We start from the raw sequence: 16,232 nt of genomic DNA on the forward strand, positions 1-16,232 counted from the left end.
GACACCAGGTGTCCCTTAACTTTCCTAGTCTTCCTCTTTTCTAGTCTTCCCCATGTAGCACCCATGGGACCTAGTGCTGGGTTCACAGTGGGTGCTTGATGACGTTGGTTGCTAGCCTGATGTGCAACGTGTCTGTGGGGGGAGTAGAGGCTGCAGGCCCTACCGAGCAGGTGTGGAGAGAAGGGAAAACCGAGTGTGGGCGGGAGCTGCCCCACAGGGCGGGGCGTGTCCTCGGATGACAGCACTGCTTTGCAGTTCCTTTGAGACGTGCTTTGTGCAGTGTTTTTTATATCTTTCCACCAGGCCAGTCTTCAATCCTGAAGGGTGTGACCATAGTGTGTCTTGTCTCTTGTCACTGCAGAGAACGGAAGGCTCCCTTGATGGAACTTAGGACTCCGAGAGCACACGCTCCTCCCTGGGAGGACACCCACATTCTGAGAAGAGCAGATGATTCCTGTATTCCAAGAGTTTTGTGCACTTATTTATGAACCTACCCTGCTCCCACCGAACCACGTGGCAATTCCTCAGGCCAAGTCACCAGTTCTCAAATCCATCTTAACTACATTTATGTTGGGTATAAAGGTCTAACAGAGGGGCTGGTTAATTTCCCACACGGCCCGCCTCCCACCAAGCCAGAGCATCCTCGGGAGTGGAGAGAAGCAGCAGGAGGTTCAGAGTAAACTGGCCACTGAGATATTTTGAAACTTGAATATTTTGTCTTGTACAGAGATCAAGAACTTTTCCAAGTCCCCTCATACACAGAAACCAGTTTCTGTTTTGTAGTCAATCTCTCCTAGCGAATGGCCTGACTTGGGGGCTAGTTTTTCTCTTTGCCTTTGGTCCTTCAAGGGTCTGTGGTTCTGGGCAGTCCTTGTTCCTTGGAAGTACACAGCATGGACCAGACAGCTGCACCCTGTCCCCTCTACCACCTCACCTGCCACAGATGGGAAAACAGAGCTGCTTGGGAGCAACCCCTTTGAGATGCCAGCTTGAAGATGAGGTTCATTCTGTGCAATGCACCAAACAGAAAGTGAAGTTGGACAAAGCACAGATGTTCTTAAGCTGGTTTTCTGTTCCCTTTCTTTCTTTTCCTCTACCATGCTGAAGGCCGAAGGACAGGAAGATGGTTGCCTCCAGCAAATATTTTTTTTTACTAGAAAAATGAAATGCCTATTTTTCTTACTAATTTTTTGTTATTTATTCCTTGCTAAAGGAATGGTCTCCCGAGGTCTTCAAATGTTTCTGATGGTGCCCTGAGTGGGTGGATGAGGGGCTGCGGCCATTCTGTGGTGGGTCGCACTAGTGAGCACACCCAAGCGAGACCACCTCCCTTGTCCTCCTCATTGACACAGCTGCAGGGACCCTGAGGGGTGTTGTATTAAATAAATTTGATCTTTACTCTTCACAGACCTGTGAGATGTCATCTTCTGAGAGGCCACACACGTACAGAGTATCTGTTGTGCCTGGGGACTCCTCAGGGCATCCAAGGCCACAGAGAACCAAGCAGGTCCCGTCAGCAGGCCAGGACCTCGGTGGCCTTCACTGAAGTCAGAGGTAGTCTGAGTCTCGAACCCTGAGTTATTAATATCCATCAGCAGGTGCTTCACTGTTTGCTTCCTAGCTGAAACCTGCTAGGCTGCTGTTGTCAGATTGAGTGAACAATAACAACTGCCCACCCCACCCCCAAACCAGGATGTACGGTTAAATTTGAATTCCAGATAAACAACAAATAATTTTTGAGTATAAGTATGTCCCATGTAACATTTGGGACATACTTATACTATAAAAGTATTCATTTATCTGAAATTCAAATTTAACTAGGCATCTTATGTTTTATCTGGTAACCCTACTGGCAAAGCCTCCTCCCACCCCTCTAGGCCTCAGGATCCACCCTCCCCCGTGGCCTCAGACCAGACCTCCCTGCCCCACAGGCCAGCACCACCCACTGGACCTGAAGGCAGAGGAGAGCTGCATGTGTCCTGGGTCTGCGGCGGCAGAAACTTGAAGGAGCCTCTTTGTCTCTTCATCTCTAAGATGAGTTAGACTAACGGTTCTTAACATTTGGAGGGTTTAGATTCCTTTCAAAATATGATGGCAGCTGTAGACACACACACACACACACACACACACACACACACACACACACAATGTTGTATCACAAAGATGCTATACAATTTCCCGGTTTTCAGGGCCATTGACTCAGTGCAGAGACAAAGGATTGGATAATCGCTAACAGCCTTCAAGCCTGTTAGTTGTTGTGTCGGTGATTTGGGGTGCACCCCGAGCCCCTGTGTCAACTCCTCAGTCCCTTGCTGCCACCAGAGCAGAGCATTTCTGGGGAAGCTGGGAAGACCCTGTTCATACTGCTTATCACTTATAAATGGAGCATAATTGGGTCTTTATTTTTCCCCTCAGTCTATATGTCTGAGGAGCAGGCCACACACGCAGGGGTCTTTCTTTCAGTATATATATTTTTTAATTAAAAAAAATTTTTTAATTAATTTATTTATTTATTTTTGGCTGCGTTGGGTCTTCGTTGCTGCGCGCGGGCTTCCTCTAGTTGCGGTGAGCGGGGCCTACTCTTCGTTGCGGTGCGCAGGCTTCTCATTGCGGTGACTTCTCTTGTTGGGGAGCACGGGCTCTAGGCACATGGGCTTCAGTAGTTGTGGCACATGGGATCAGTAGTTGTGGCACGCGGGCTCTAAGCACAGGCTCAGTAGTTGTGGCGCATGGGCTTAGTTGCTCTGCAGCATGTGGGATCTTCCCGGACCAGGGCTCGAACCCGTGTCCCCTGCATTGGCAGGTGGATTCTTAACCACTGTTCCACCAGGGAAGTCCCTCTTTCACTATATTTAATGGCTGAAACCTCCCAACTCAGGATCCTGGTTCCGTTGTCCTAACCTGAAGCCATAACCAAACGTCTAAGCCTGAGCTCATCACGTAACAAGGAGGGTCCAGTCACCATTTCCAGGAGAGGAAGGACGTTTTCTTAGCTGTGGAACTTGTTAGTTAGAGCTCCCTCTTGTGTCTTCATGTTGTAATAGCTTATTAGAGAAGAGACCACTTAGAAAAGGCAGAGTGGAAGTTTTTCCCTCTTCTGAGGAGCCACACGAGGTCAGCCACCCATTTCATGAGCACGTACCGAGCGCTCCACCAGCAGAAACTGACTGACTGAACTCTCACTCCGTGACATAGACTCAAGATGGGCAAAGTGATCCCAAGGTCAACATTAATTCATTTATGCAGTGGTTTTCTACCAGGGCGATTTTAACTCCCAGGGGTCACTGGACAGCGTCTGGAGACATTTTTATTTGTCACAGTTGGGTGGGGCACGTGGTGGGTAGAAGCCAGGGAGGCCATGAAATATCCTACAATGCACAGGACAAACCCCTATGGCAAAGAAGTATCAAGTCCAAAATGCCAACAGTGCCAAGGTTGAGAAGCCCTGCATTGACCCAGCCAGTTTATTCATGTATTTACTCAGCAAGCTTGCATCCATCCACCATGCTCTGTTTTCCCGACACTTGGGAGTAGGAAGATTATAAGAATCACACGGCCCCTGATTTCCTGTACAATCCAGTAGCGATACAGGTGAGTAGAGAGCCAGTTACAACAGTGGGACAAAGGTGGTGATGGAAAAATTCAAAGCCAGTGGGGGCATAGGGAAAGGGCTCCTAACACAGACTTTGGGGGATCAGAGAGAGTGTCCAAGAGGAAGGTGGGTCTAACCAAAGATCTGAGGGCAGGTAGTGGGTAGCAGGTCAAAAAGGTGGGGTGAGGAGCAAGGAGCATGACCAACAATGGGGGGACGTGTGCTAAAGCCCTGAGGCAAGGGAGAGGATGGTGTCCCCAATGAATATAAGGAAGACTGCCTGTCAGCCCTATGACCCAATCAGTCCTCTTCAAAAAGCCAGCACTGTCCCCTGGGAATTTCTGCCGGGGATCCCATTGGCCCGACCCAATCTTTGAGAGTCTTAAGAAGAAGGTTCCCAAAAGTTGCTCGGCCAGAACTCAACTCCTGAGCACAGCTGTTTTTGAGACTCTGCACCAGTGTCCTTAGCACGTTGGAGAGAAAACCTCTGCCATAGGTCAGATTCTGCCCTTGCTCACTCACCACTCTGAGGCTCAAGTAAGAAGGCGAACTGGAGGGAGGTGGATGCCCAGCGGGACAGTCTCCACGACTGGGGTCCACGGGAGGGTGCAGGTAGGGCATGGTGTCTGTGAACACCCTGAGAGTGGGTGCAAAAAGTTGTGAGAGTACATGATATTCTAGGAGAGAGTCCATAGCTTTTATCAATTCCTCAGAGACATAATCCAAAAGAGGGTTAAGAACTATGAAATAATTAAAAACTCATGTGTTCTCCATATGATTTGATGTCAGTTGAAAACCCAGATAGAGGTCAACCCATTTCTAATCAAAGGGTCTACTTCATGGACAGTTTTAAGTCCAATGTCCCAAGAGGGACTTGGCTTGCCTTGAAAAAAATTGCTCAGAATAAAGAAATAAATGGTGATTTCAGTGTTCAAAACAGACAGCCGTCATCTTTCAAAAGTAACAAACTATTAGACTGTTTTGGAATGCCAAAGGAATGGGCAGTAAATATTTTGAAACGCTTCAGAGTCCAAAGTATTTCTAAAGCCTGAAGTGTCCCTTCATACACATTTCCTAATTCAATGGGAAATGAATCTTTATTTCAACATAAACTTTGACAATAGACAAACTATTTCCATGTTCAGAGAGGATGAAAGATGCTGGAAATAAATAAATTCTTAAGGAAAAGTAAAAGGCAGGTTGGAATGGGTGACTGGCTACCAGTTGACTCCGTGATCTTGGAGACGTCACACATCCTGGAGCTCTTCTCCTGCAAAAGGAAGCGTATTAGTGTCCTAGGGTTGCCATAGCAGAGCACCACAAACTGTGACTCAAAGCAACAGAAATTTATCCTCCCACAGTTCTGGAGGCCAGAAGTCTGAAATCAAAGTGTCAGCCATGACAGGATCCCTCCAGAGTCTCAAGGGAAGGTTCCTTCCTTGCTTCCTCTAGCTTCTGGTGGTCGCTGGCGATCCTTGGTGTCTCGTGGCTTGCGCTGCACCACTCTCATCCCTGCCTCTGTCGTCACGTGGGCTTCTTCCAGATGCGTGTGTATCTGTGTCTTCCCGTGGCCTTCTCATAAAGAGACCAGTCATTGGATTTAGGGCCCACCCTAATCCAGTATAGCCTCATCTTAACTAATTACATCTGCGAAGACCTTGTTTCCAAAGAAGCTCATGCTCTGATGTTCCAGGTAGGCATGAAGTTTGGTGGGGGTGAGGGCACACCAATGCACTCCAGAAGGAATTGGACAAGATGACCTCAAGTTCTCGCAGCTCTACTTGCCATGTGTATAAGATGTTCCTGTAAATAAAGTATGACAGGACTTCCCTGGTGGCGCAGTGGTTAAGAATCCGCCTGCCAATTCAGGGGACACGGGGAACGAGCCCTGGTCTGGGAAGATCCCACATGCTGCGGAGCAACTAAGCCCGTGTGCCACAGCTACTGAAGCCCGTGTGCCTAGAGCCCGTGCTCTGCAACAAGAGAAGCCACTGTAATGAAAAGCCCACGCACCACAACGAAGAGTAGCCCCTGCTCGCCGCGGCTAGCAAAAGCCCACGTGCAGCGACGAAGGCCCAACAAACCAAAAATAAATAATTAAATATATATTTTTAAAAAGTATAACAACAATGATTTACCATTAAATAACCATTTTAAAAATTAAGGTAACATTGTTTTACAGTATTATATGTTTCATGCACATACATTTTATTTCAACTTCTGTATATACTACAACATGCTCACTACCAAAAATTTATTTATTTATTTATTATAAATGTATTTATTTATTTATTATTTATTTTTGGCTGCATTAGGTCTTCATTGCTGCGCACGGGCTTTCTCTAGTTGCAGCGAATGGGGGCTACTCTTCCTTGAGGTGCACAGGCTTCTCATTGCAGTGGCTTGTCTTGTTGCGGAGCATGGGCTCTAGGCATGCGGGCTCAGTAGTTGTGGCACACGGGCTTAGTTGCTCCACGGCGTGTGGGATCCTCCTGGACCAGGGCTCAAACCCATGTCCCCTGCATTAGCAGGCGGATTCTTAACCACTGCAGCACCAGGGAAGTCCCCACAACCAAAAATTTAGTTTCCAGCCATCACCATATAGTTGACCCCTTTTAACCATTTCACCCTCCCCCCACACCCCTTCCCCTCTGGGAACCACTACTCTGTTCTTTGTATCTACAGCATATCTTTTGAGCTTTCTCAATCTGGTGTTCTTTCACTATGCTCTGTTCTCGTGTATTTCGTGTCTCTGCCTCTGAAAATATTTAGTTTCTTTCTCTAACCTTCTTTCAAGTTCTCTGTGCCTCTCTCATCTCTCATCCTTTCTCTGCTTCCTCTCTCTACTTCTTTTTCTCCTCCAATTCATCTTTTCCTTTTCTCCCCCATCCCCAATCAACTGGCCATAATACAGAACTGAAGTTCATATTTCTCTTATATGGATAGATGAGTTTTCTATTCCCAGTTGTTTATTTTGAGAGCCAATGCATGGAATCTTTTCTCTCTCTTTAGGAAAAAACCAAAACACCTCCAAAAGCCTGCAAAGTTGTTTTCTGTCTATATCTGACCTTTGGTGGATTATTTTTCCAAGGATTTATTGGATTCACTAGGAAAAGTCCCCAGTCGCTGCCTTACTTCCTCCCAGTCCTGGGATGTGCTGGTTTTCCTGGAACCTCTTGGCACAGGAGGGTCTGGTTTTGTGCCAGAAATTATTCCATTAGTTTCTTGTACAACCAATGCTCTCCTCCTCAGGGCTTGGGTTGTTTGGGCCAGAATTTGCCAAGCAAGGAAACCTCCTGCTGTTGGGACTTTGAAGGAGCCCAGGACTGGGTCCTAGAAAAAGGAAAAAGAGTGGATTTTGGTGCCTTCCAAAGCGAGGGCAAACCTCAAGCCGGGATCTGACACCGTCTCGAGAAGCTCTGTCACACCACCAGCCATTCAATAGAAGTACGTATCTCTGAGCCAAGGTGAGTTTGGATTCCAGGTTGCTTCTCCAGCAGGTCAGTTTCAGAAGAACAAGGTGGCAGAAGAAGCTCTTTGAGGTCCTGATTATTTAGAAACAACATGGAAGAGTCAGACACACGGCAGGCAGGTGGTTATTCCACTGGGTTCCTGTGGCAGGGCCAGTCACTGAGGTGCAGTTTGTTATTAGCTTCCTCCGGGGTCCTTCAGCCCCTGCCACCCAAGCACAACTCTAGGAGGTCCAGCTGAGGCCCCCTGTGACCCCAACCCCAAGGAAAGTTGTACTTGGAAGGAGCAGAGGTGGAGCAGCAGGCAAAGGAGAGTCCCCCAAACTGGGGAGAGTGAGCTGCCCCTATGATAGAGGCAGCTCCCTCAGGGAAATGTCTCCCGGGCATCCAGGGACGCCAGACACTAGGCTTGGGACTTGCAGCCTCTGCTGAGATCACCTTACACCTCATGTGACACAGAACCTGGGAAGCCACCTGTCCTCTAGGGACCCTGGGAGCCTGAATCACAAGGAGCTTGAGCAGTGACCACAACCAGACTCTCTTCCCTTCCCCCGTTTTCAAGGAGCCACATGATCCTTCCAGATTCTTATGCAACCCTAGGGAGAGAAGGGATTTGCCAATTGAGGCCAACATTAAATTTCCCAACAGGCTGGCAGAATGGCGGCCCAGGAACAGATTCTATTTCATTTAATGATAGTAATGTGATGTTTGTTTCACAGCCAAGTTTGACGTTGATCAGTCAGGCCTTCTGCGCAGTGCTTTGCGTTGTGCTCTTTGAGGCTGGTGTGCAGGACTTGAGAGCATAGCTGGTGAGTGAGCCTAGCCAGCCACTCTGTGGCCTCATCTTATTGGATATTTTTGCAAGAAGTACTTTTTCAGTACCTAAGGTGCAGATCCTGTGCTAGGTTCAGAGGATGCATCAGAGATGCAGACAAACGTGGTCTCTGGGGCTTGTGATACTTTGCTCATGTTTTTGGTCCTGCTTGTTTAGAGGGAAAGTTGCTAGAATGTCAGATGTTCACAGGAGTGAGCATCTGACACTCTTTCCAGTGTTAAAGGTCTATTCAGGGAGTGGATCCCCAGATCTGGAGAGCTTGGGAATCGTTGCAAAAGGTCTTCAAATGCATGGGGACATATTTTTATCAACCTGAAAATGCAGAAAAGACAAATAATGTCTTTCTTGTTCGTGTGGGAGTCTTTGCAATTTTTTTATGTTAAAGAAGAGTCTTTATACTTGAACAGGTTGAGACCCATTGGTTTACTGACAAATTCATCTCTGCATTTGTCAGAGTTCCAGTTGGTGTCTTGAGGTTATGTGACTGTCGAGCCCTTGGTCCAACGAGCAAACGTAAGTAGACAAGTGCATGAACACACACGCGTGCCTGTGATCACCCATATGCACACATACACGTGCACAGTGCACAGAGAACAAGGATGGCCCAGCCCTGCCCTTGAACGGATCCTGTGCCAAAACCAACACAGGTGCTTCTCTTTGTTTCATGGGAGGTGTTGGCATATGGGGATGTGATATTTAAACCAAAAAGTGAAAATCAAGGCAGCATGGCTCCAAACATATCACCTTTGCTTATCAGAGTTTATCCAACAAACGAGTGCCTGGTTTGTGCAAGGCTCTGCACGTTCCATGGCTGCGTGGAAGAAGCCAAGATAAGCAGATACCTCAAAGAAGCAGGACCCCACAAATAACCAACAGAGACTACAAGCCAGTTATAAGCCGACCCAGCCCTCAAAGATGGTGGCCCTCCCCACAAGGGTCTGCACACAGCTGGCTCGTTGGCAAACCCAATCCGATCTCTGCTTTCAAGATGGAAGCAACTCATCCATGTAGTTGCAACAGAGGAATCCAGGCCATTCAGGCAAAAGTCCAGGGTGTGATTAGAGTAAAATCCAGCCCCCAGAGGCTAACACCACTTGACACATTTCAGGTTCAAGCCCTGGGCCCTCTTATGGCCCAGGGTTGTCAGTGTGGCAGAACAAATGCCAGGTGGAGAAAGAATATTCCATGCGTGTGACACATCTGTGATGGGCAGAGGCAGAGATGGTGGGATTCAGTTGAAGACACGGTCACAATATGATTTCAATTTAAAAGTTTTCCAGACAGAAAAAAATGCCTTGAGAAATATCTTAAAGTATTTGATAAGAGATTAATATCCAGAATATATAGAGAACTCCAAAACTCAACAACAAAAAACCAGACAACCCAGTACTAAAATGGGCAAAGGATGTGAATAGATATTTCCGAAAAGGATATACAAATGACCGAGAAGCACATGAAATGATACTCAACATCACTAATCATTGGAGAAATTTGAATCAAAATCACAATGAGAGGGCTTCCCTGATGGCGCAGTGTTTGAGAGTCTGCCTGCCGATGCAGGGGACATGGGTTTGTGCCCCGGTCCGGGAAGATCCCTCATGCCGCGGAGCGGCTGGGCCCGTGAGCCATGGCCGCTGAGCCTGCGCATCCGGAGCCTGTGCTCCGCAACGGGAGAGGCCACAGCAGTGAGAGGCCCGTGTACTGCAAAAAAAAAAAAAAAAAAAAAGTCACAATGAGATACCACTTCACACCCATTAGGATAACTACTATTCAAAAAACAGAAAAGAACAAAAGTTGATGAGGATGTGGAGAAACTGGAACTGTTGTGCACTGTTGATGGGAAACATAAAATGGTACAGCTGCTGTGGAAAACAGTATTGTGGTTTCTCAAAAAATTGAAATTAGAATTACCATACAGCCCAGCAATTTCACTTCTCAGTAGAGACCCAAAAGAATTGAAAGCAGAATTCAAAGAGATATTTGTACACCTTTATTCACAGCAGCATTGTTCACAATAACTAAAACATGGAAGCAACGACAGATGGATAACAGAATGTAGTATAGCCATACAGTGGAATATTTTTCAACCTTAAAAAGGAAGGAAGTGCTGACACCTGCTACCTTATGGATGATCCTTGAGGACATTATGCCAAGTGAAATAAGCCAGTCACAAAAGGACAAATATGATAGAATCCTACTTATACGAGGTGCTAATAGTAGTCAAAACCCTAGAGACAGAAAGTAGAAGGGTGGTTGCCGGGAGCTGGATGGCAAGGATTGGGGGTTATTGTTTAATGAATATAGAGTTTCAGTTTTGCAGGCTAAAAAGAGTTATGGAGATGGATGGTGGTGATGACTGATTGCACAACATTATGAATGTATTTAATACCACTGAACTATACTCTTAAAATGCTTAAGATGGTAAATTTTACGTTATGTGTATTTTACCATGGGGAAAATTTTTTTTTTTAATGTTTATTTATTTGGCTGTGTTGGGTCTTAGTTGCGGCATGCGGGACCTTTCGTTGCAGCGCCAGCTTCTCTCTAGTTGTGGCTTGAGGGCTTTAGAGCGCGCAGGCTTAGTTGCCCCAAGGTATGTGGGATCTTAGTTCCCCGACCAGGGATCAAACCCGCATCCCCTGCATTGGAAGGCGGATTCTTAACCACTGGACCACCAGGGAAGTCCCCCCAACCAAATTTTTTTTTTAATTGCACCAGGCAGAAAAAAAAATGCCTTGGGAAATCTTTTTTTTTTTTCTAATGAAATATTTATAAATTGGTTGTGTAACAGAAAACTCTCCCAATAAATACCTCTTGAGAAATTCATCAATTTTTATACAGATATCACACTAGCAATGAATAGGACAGTATCTCAGTTTTTTTGTCTTTAAACTCTCATAGTTGGAGACAGTTGAACGTATACATTTCATTTTGATAGGAAAATTACTCCATCCTTTACTTCACAGTCATCAAGGAACATATAAATACACAATGAACTTTGAAAAAGTATTTGCACAAAGACCAAGACATGCTCATTTGATCAATCCGGTCTCAGTGGAACAATCCACAGTATATAATGCAATGATGTACAAATATCAAAAGAGGAAGTACATTGCTGGAAAAGGAAAGATTCCAGCCACTCTTATCCACATACAGTATGACACTCATCACATTTCTTGTAGTTGTTTGTTTAGGTGCTTATCTCTGTCATTAGACTGTGAATTATTTTAAAGGGGAAATCTTTAAATAATTTTTAAAGGGGTCTATAAGAAAAAATGTATTATCATTTATTAAAATACATTGGCTAGTATTCACTCACAGGATATTCAGAGGTTTTGTAAAAGAACTGTGTTTTGAAAAAGCATCAGCAGAAAACAGAGCAATTGTCCCTACTTCATGGTGGAGGACAGCTTCCTGGTGGCCAGAGAGGTGAATTTGCTGGATGCCTTTTTTGGATACGGAATATACCCTAGCAAATACTTCATGCAACTTAAAGAAACAGAAGTGGCTTCCCCTCCTGTCCTCTCTGCCCTTGAGCTAGCTGGGCCTTGGGGGTGCCCTCTGGGGGAAAAGGATCCCATTTATAGTAGAAACTCAATAAATATCACCCCCTCCCCCATTGAACATATGAAAGTCTAATCCATGAATTGCCTGTGGTTCAATGTTTATCTAAGATCTGAGACAGCAGATATTTGTAAAAGATATTCCTAGACATGTTTACCTATGCTTTCTCCTAGATTCTCTGGTTTTCATCCTTATTTTCTGGTAGAGCTATCAGAAAAGAACTCACTTGAACTTAAGAGCTATCACGTGATTTTATGTTACGCTCTTAGAATTCCCAGATAAAAGGAGCGCATTCTTCAGTGAGAACTTCGGGGGTTTTGGGGGAACGTTAGCCGATTGGGGGCCCACTGGATGTCACACAGAGTTCTCCTGTGCTTATACTCAATGCGTCCTGGAAGTGCGTTCCTGCTGAGTGCTCAGACTTTCTTAGCACAGACAACAAACACTACGCAGCCCCATGTGCTTCCCGTTTAACTCAGCTGCCAAAGAATTCAGAGCCAAATTCTGTACCCCATTAGCATAATTAACTACTGTCAAGGGCCTGTTAAAATCAACTCCCTCTTCCTTTAGATGATATCGCTTCCATCTTGATTCCTGACTCTTCCATTTTATATGAGTTTATATCATCTCGTTAGCTCTCCAGATCCTTTTTGGAAAAGGCCTAACACAAATAATAAGAATTAACACAGTAGCTTGAAATTTAACTGATAGTAAACAACAAAAACAAATGAAAAGAAAAAAAATTTAACTGATACAAACAAGTCCTGCTTTTAAATTATATTCATTTAGACGGACAGCACAATCTCCCTACAGTCTCACAGGGAGCACACGTAGGGAGTGTATGACCCTGGGCACTTCTTTATCTTGCCCAAAGACCTGAAGCTCATTTCTTCATCAACCAAATGAGGGGATTGGGCACTGTCATCTTGAAGGTCCCATTAAGGTGAACAAATATTTTCTTGTGAACCTACTATGTGCCAGACACAGTTCTAGGTGCTTGGGGTATATCGGTGAAGAAAATAGACTAAGATACCCACCCTCGTGGAACTTGGATTCTAGCAGGGAGAGACAGAAATAAGCAATTAATATAGTAAGTATATTATATGGTATGTGAGAAGGTGGTGAGGGCTATAGAGAAAGAATCGAGTAGGTTGAAGGGGAAAGGAAATCAGGGTGGGGACAGGGGGCAGTATTCAATAGGGTAGTCTGGGCAAATCTCATTAAGAAGTGAGGTTTGGGGAAAGACAAGGGAGCAGAGAGAGTTAACCAAGTAGAGGATATCTGGGGGAAGAGAGTGCAGGCAGAGAGAACAGCTAGTGCAAAGGCCCTGTGATACAGAAGCACGGAGGCCAAAGGGCTGGGTGGGGGGAGGGGATTAGCAGGAGGTGAGATCAGCTTCATTGCTGGTTCTGACAGAAAAAGAAAAGTTGCCTAATTGTAAATAGATATGTTTCTTCATATGCTTGTTCTAATCCTGCTCTTCCAAGTGTGTTCTCCAGACCAGCAGCATCACAATCAACCCACAGCTTATTAGAAAAGCAGAATCTTAGGACCTACCTCAGTCCCACCAAATCAGAATCCTGATGAACAATATCCCCGGGTGATTATGAATCATATATGGGAAGACACGCTTGAAAGGATACCACCTTTATAATATACAGGTATTTTATTTTTTATTGAAATATAATTGATTTGCAATGTTGTATTAGTTTCAGGTGTACAGCAAAGTGATTCAGTTACATACATACATATATATGTACATATATATACACATACATATTCTTTTTTAGATTCTTTTCCATTATAGGTTATTACAAGATATTGAGTACAGTTCCCTGTGCTCTACAATAGGTCCTTGTTGGTTATATATTATATATATAATAGTGTGTATATTTTAATCCCAAACTCCTAATTTATCCCTCTCCCCACTATACAGGCTTTTTTTTTTTTTTTGCGGTACGCGGGCCTCTCACTGTTGTGGCCTCTCCCGTTGCGGAGCACAGGCTCCGGACGCGCAGGCTCAGCGGCCATGGCTCACGGGCCCAGCCGCTCCGCGGCATGTGGGATCTTCCCGGACCGGGGTCCCCTGCATCGGCAGGCAGACTCTCAAACACTGCGCCACCAGGGAAGCCCCTATACAGGCATTTTAAACAGCATATGCTTTACCAAAGAAGAGCCTTCTTTGACTGAGACAATCCTTAAATTGCCCTTTCACAAGGGCTGTTGAAGGACAAGGGCTACCGAGAGTGCCACCTAGTGGTGGCATAAGAAAATGACATCTCTAAGACAAGGATCACGCGGAGATTGTGTAGTTTTTTGGTTTTCTTGGCCGCACCCCGAGATTTGTGGGATCTTAGTTCCCTGGCCAGGGATTGAACCCGCGCCCCCGGCAGTGGAAGTACAGAGTCCTAACCACTGGACCGTCAGGGAATTCCTGGAGATTGTGTAGTTTTAACACAATTAGTTGGACTTTTCAAGTATCCCCATGTCAGATAAAAGTAAAACAGGCTGAGGAACTGCTCTAGATTAAAGGATACTAAAGAGCCTGGACAACTGACTGCAACACGTGATCCTGGATTGGATCCCAGACCCTTTGAAAAAGAGCTGTTCAAGGACAATGCTGGGCCGCTTGGGAACATTTGAATGTGGAATGTATATAAGATACTAGGATAGTGTTAATGTTCAATTTCCCAAGTGTGATAATACACCATGGTTACGCAGGATGTTTTCTTAGTAAGGAATAAAGTGGCATGATTTCTGTACCTAAATTTCAAACAATTCAGCAAAAATTAAAATTAATACATAGAAAGAGAGAGAAAGAGAGAACAAGTGTGCAAAATGTTAACAACTAGTGAATCTAGGTAAAGAATCTACAAGTGTTCATTGTACTACTTCTTGTAACCTTTCTGAAGGTTTGAAATTTTTCAGAATTAAAAAAAAGAGGGGAGCGCAATCATCTGTGAATACATTTTAAGGCACAAGGAACTACTCCAGGAGACCTGGAACCAGTGGACCAAGTGGTAACAGCTGGGGTAACCTTGAACCTTCCCCGCCACAGTGGTTATCTCTGTTTCTCTGGCTGATTTCCCTAGAGAGATTAAAGACCAAACCTTTGAGCAGATGGAGAGCTGAAGTGATGGGGTCCCAAGGAGCAAAGGTGGGAAATCATCTCAGGCCTGGGTCTCCAGGCCTGGCTGTATCATGGGCTCCATTTCCCCTCTATTTCATTCTTTCATTCCATATTATTTTAAATTACAAATATGGTGCATATTTATTGTGGAAAAAATCCAAACAATATAGAAGGATAGAGAGTGAAATATGAAAACTCTTTTTTTTAAAATAAATTTATTTATTTTTTTCTGCGTCAGGTCTTTGTTGCAGCACGTGGGGTTTCTCTAGTTGCAGCGACCGGGGGCTACTCTTCGTTGCAGTGCGCGGGCTTCTCATTGCAGTGGACTCTCTCGTTGCAGAGCACAGGCTCTAGGCACGTGGGCTTCAGTAGTTGTGGCACATAAGCTCAGCAGTTGTGGCTCACAGGCTCTAGAGCGCAGGCTCAGCAGTTGTGGCTCAGCAGTTGTGGCGCAGGGGCTTAGTTGCTCCGCGCCATGTGGGATCTTTCCGGACCAGGGATCGAACCCGTGTCCCCTGCACTGGCAGGCGGATTCTTAACCACTGCGCCGACACGGAAGTCCCTGAAAACTCTTCTTAAAACCATTTCCCTGCTCCCATGCACCCTGCCTAGAAATAACCAGGGTGAACAGTTCCTTCCAGGCTCCTTTCTGTTTAGTGATAATCCCTGTTTATGCACGTTCCATGAGGGACAAGGTTTGTTTGGTTTTGCCTATTTATCCATGGTGCCTGGCATATAATATTAAATGTTGGTTGACTAAATTGTTGTCTTTCACAGAAACGGGATCATTCTGAACATATTTTTCTTCTGCCTGCTATTCTCATTTAACGGTAGGTATTTTCCCTCCGTCTATACAGGTTTGTCTTTTTCGCCTCATTATTTTTAATTGTTAAATGTTGCCTGGTGCACCAGCCTGGTATCCCATGATATGCAGGGGTCTTCACTTATTTAATCAGTTGCCCTTTAGTGGGCTTTTTTTCTCCATTGTAAACAGCTGGGAAAGCCCTTGCAAATAGCATCATGCACATGTGGGAGCATTCTCTAAGTAAGATTTCTAGCCTGAGAACTGCAGGTCAGAGGATATTTAATGTCTGAATGGCTATTGTCCTCCTTTGGCCTTGGTCATGGGCAGTTCCCTCCTCCTGCAAGCTTCTCGTTGCCTACTACACTGTAGATGGCGGAGACCCTCCTTGAGCATGGCCAAGGGAGCTGTGGCCTTTTCCATTCTCAGGCAGGAAGGAGCTGGCCCAGCAGGCATCTTCCTCTGGTGCAGGTGGGTCCAGACACTGAGAAACTCTGCCCTCACTTGTCAGAGTTGGATGGAGGCAGATAGGGAGAAAATGTGAGTGCCATTCTAGGGGGTGGGCAGCTAGCCAGGGGCACGGCTACCTGCACAGTGGGTATGAGCATCTCAGGTGCTGCTCCTTAGCTGAGGGGACCTGCTCCTTAGCTGAGACTCTGGGGAGGAAGAAACTAAACTCAAAGTCTACGTGCCTCAGCAAAAGAAAGAGACAGAGGCAGAGACACACACAGAGCGAGAGATTGAAGCTCCTCTAGGAAAACAAGCCGCATAAGCCCACAAAAACAAATGAAGTGATGGGTGTTCACAGCATTCGTTGGCAAAATTACCAAGCGTGCACA

The 16,232-nt window shown here is 45.5% G+C and overlaps 1 protein-coding gene across 1 annotated transcript in view; it reads left to right on the forward strand.

The window, feature by feature from the left end:
* Positions 1 to 1,407, forward strand: part of PECAM1 (platelet and endothelial cell adhesion molecule 1) — a 55,180-nt gene extending 53,773 nt beyond the window's left edge. The window contains exon 16 of the mRNA XM_082678394.1: positions 362 to 1,407. Within this exon, the coding sequence (XP_082534520.1) occupies positions 362 to 391 (30 nt within the window). The 3' untranslated portion in view covers positions 392 to 1,407. The remainder of the gene's footprint in view (positions 1 to 361) is intronic.
* Positions 1,408 to 16,232: the final 14,825 nt, after the last annotated feature.

This window comes from Grampus griseus (assembly GCF_964374135.1).
Source record: "Grampus griseus genome assembly, chromosome: 20".
Lineage (NCBI taxonomy): Eukaryota > Metazoa > Chordata > Mammalia > Artiodactyla > Delphinidae > Grampus > Grampus griseus.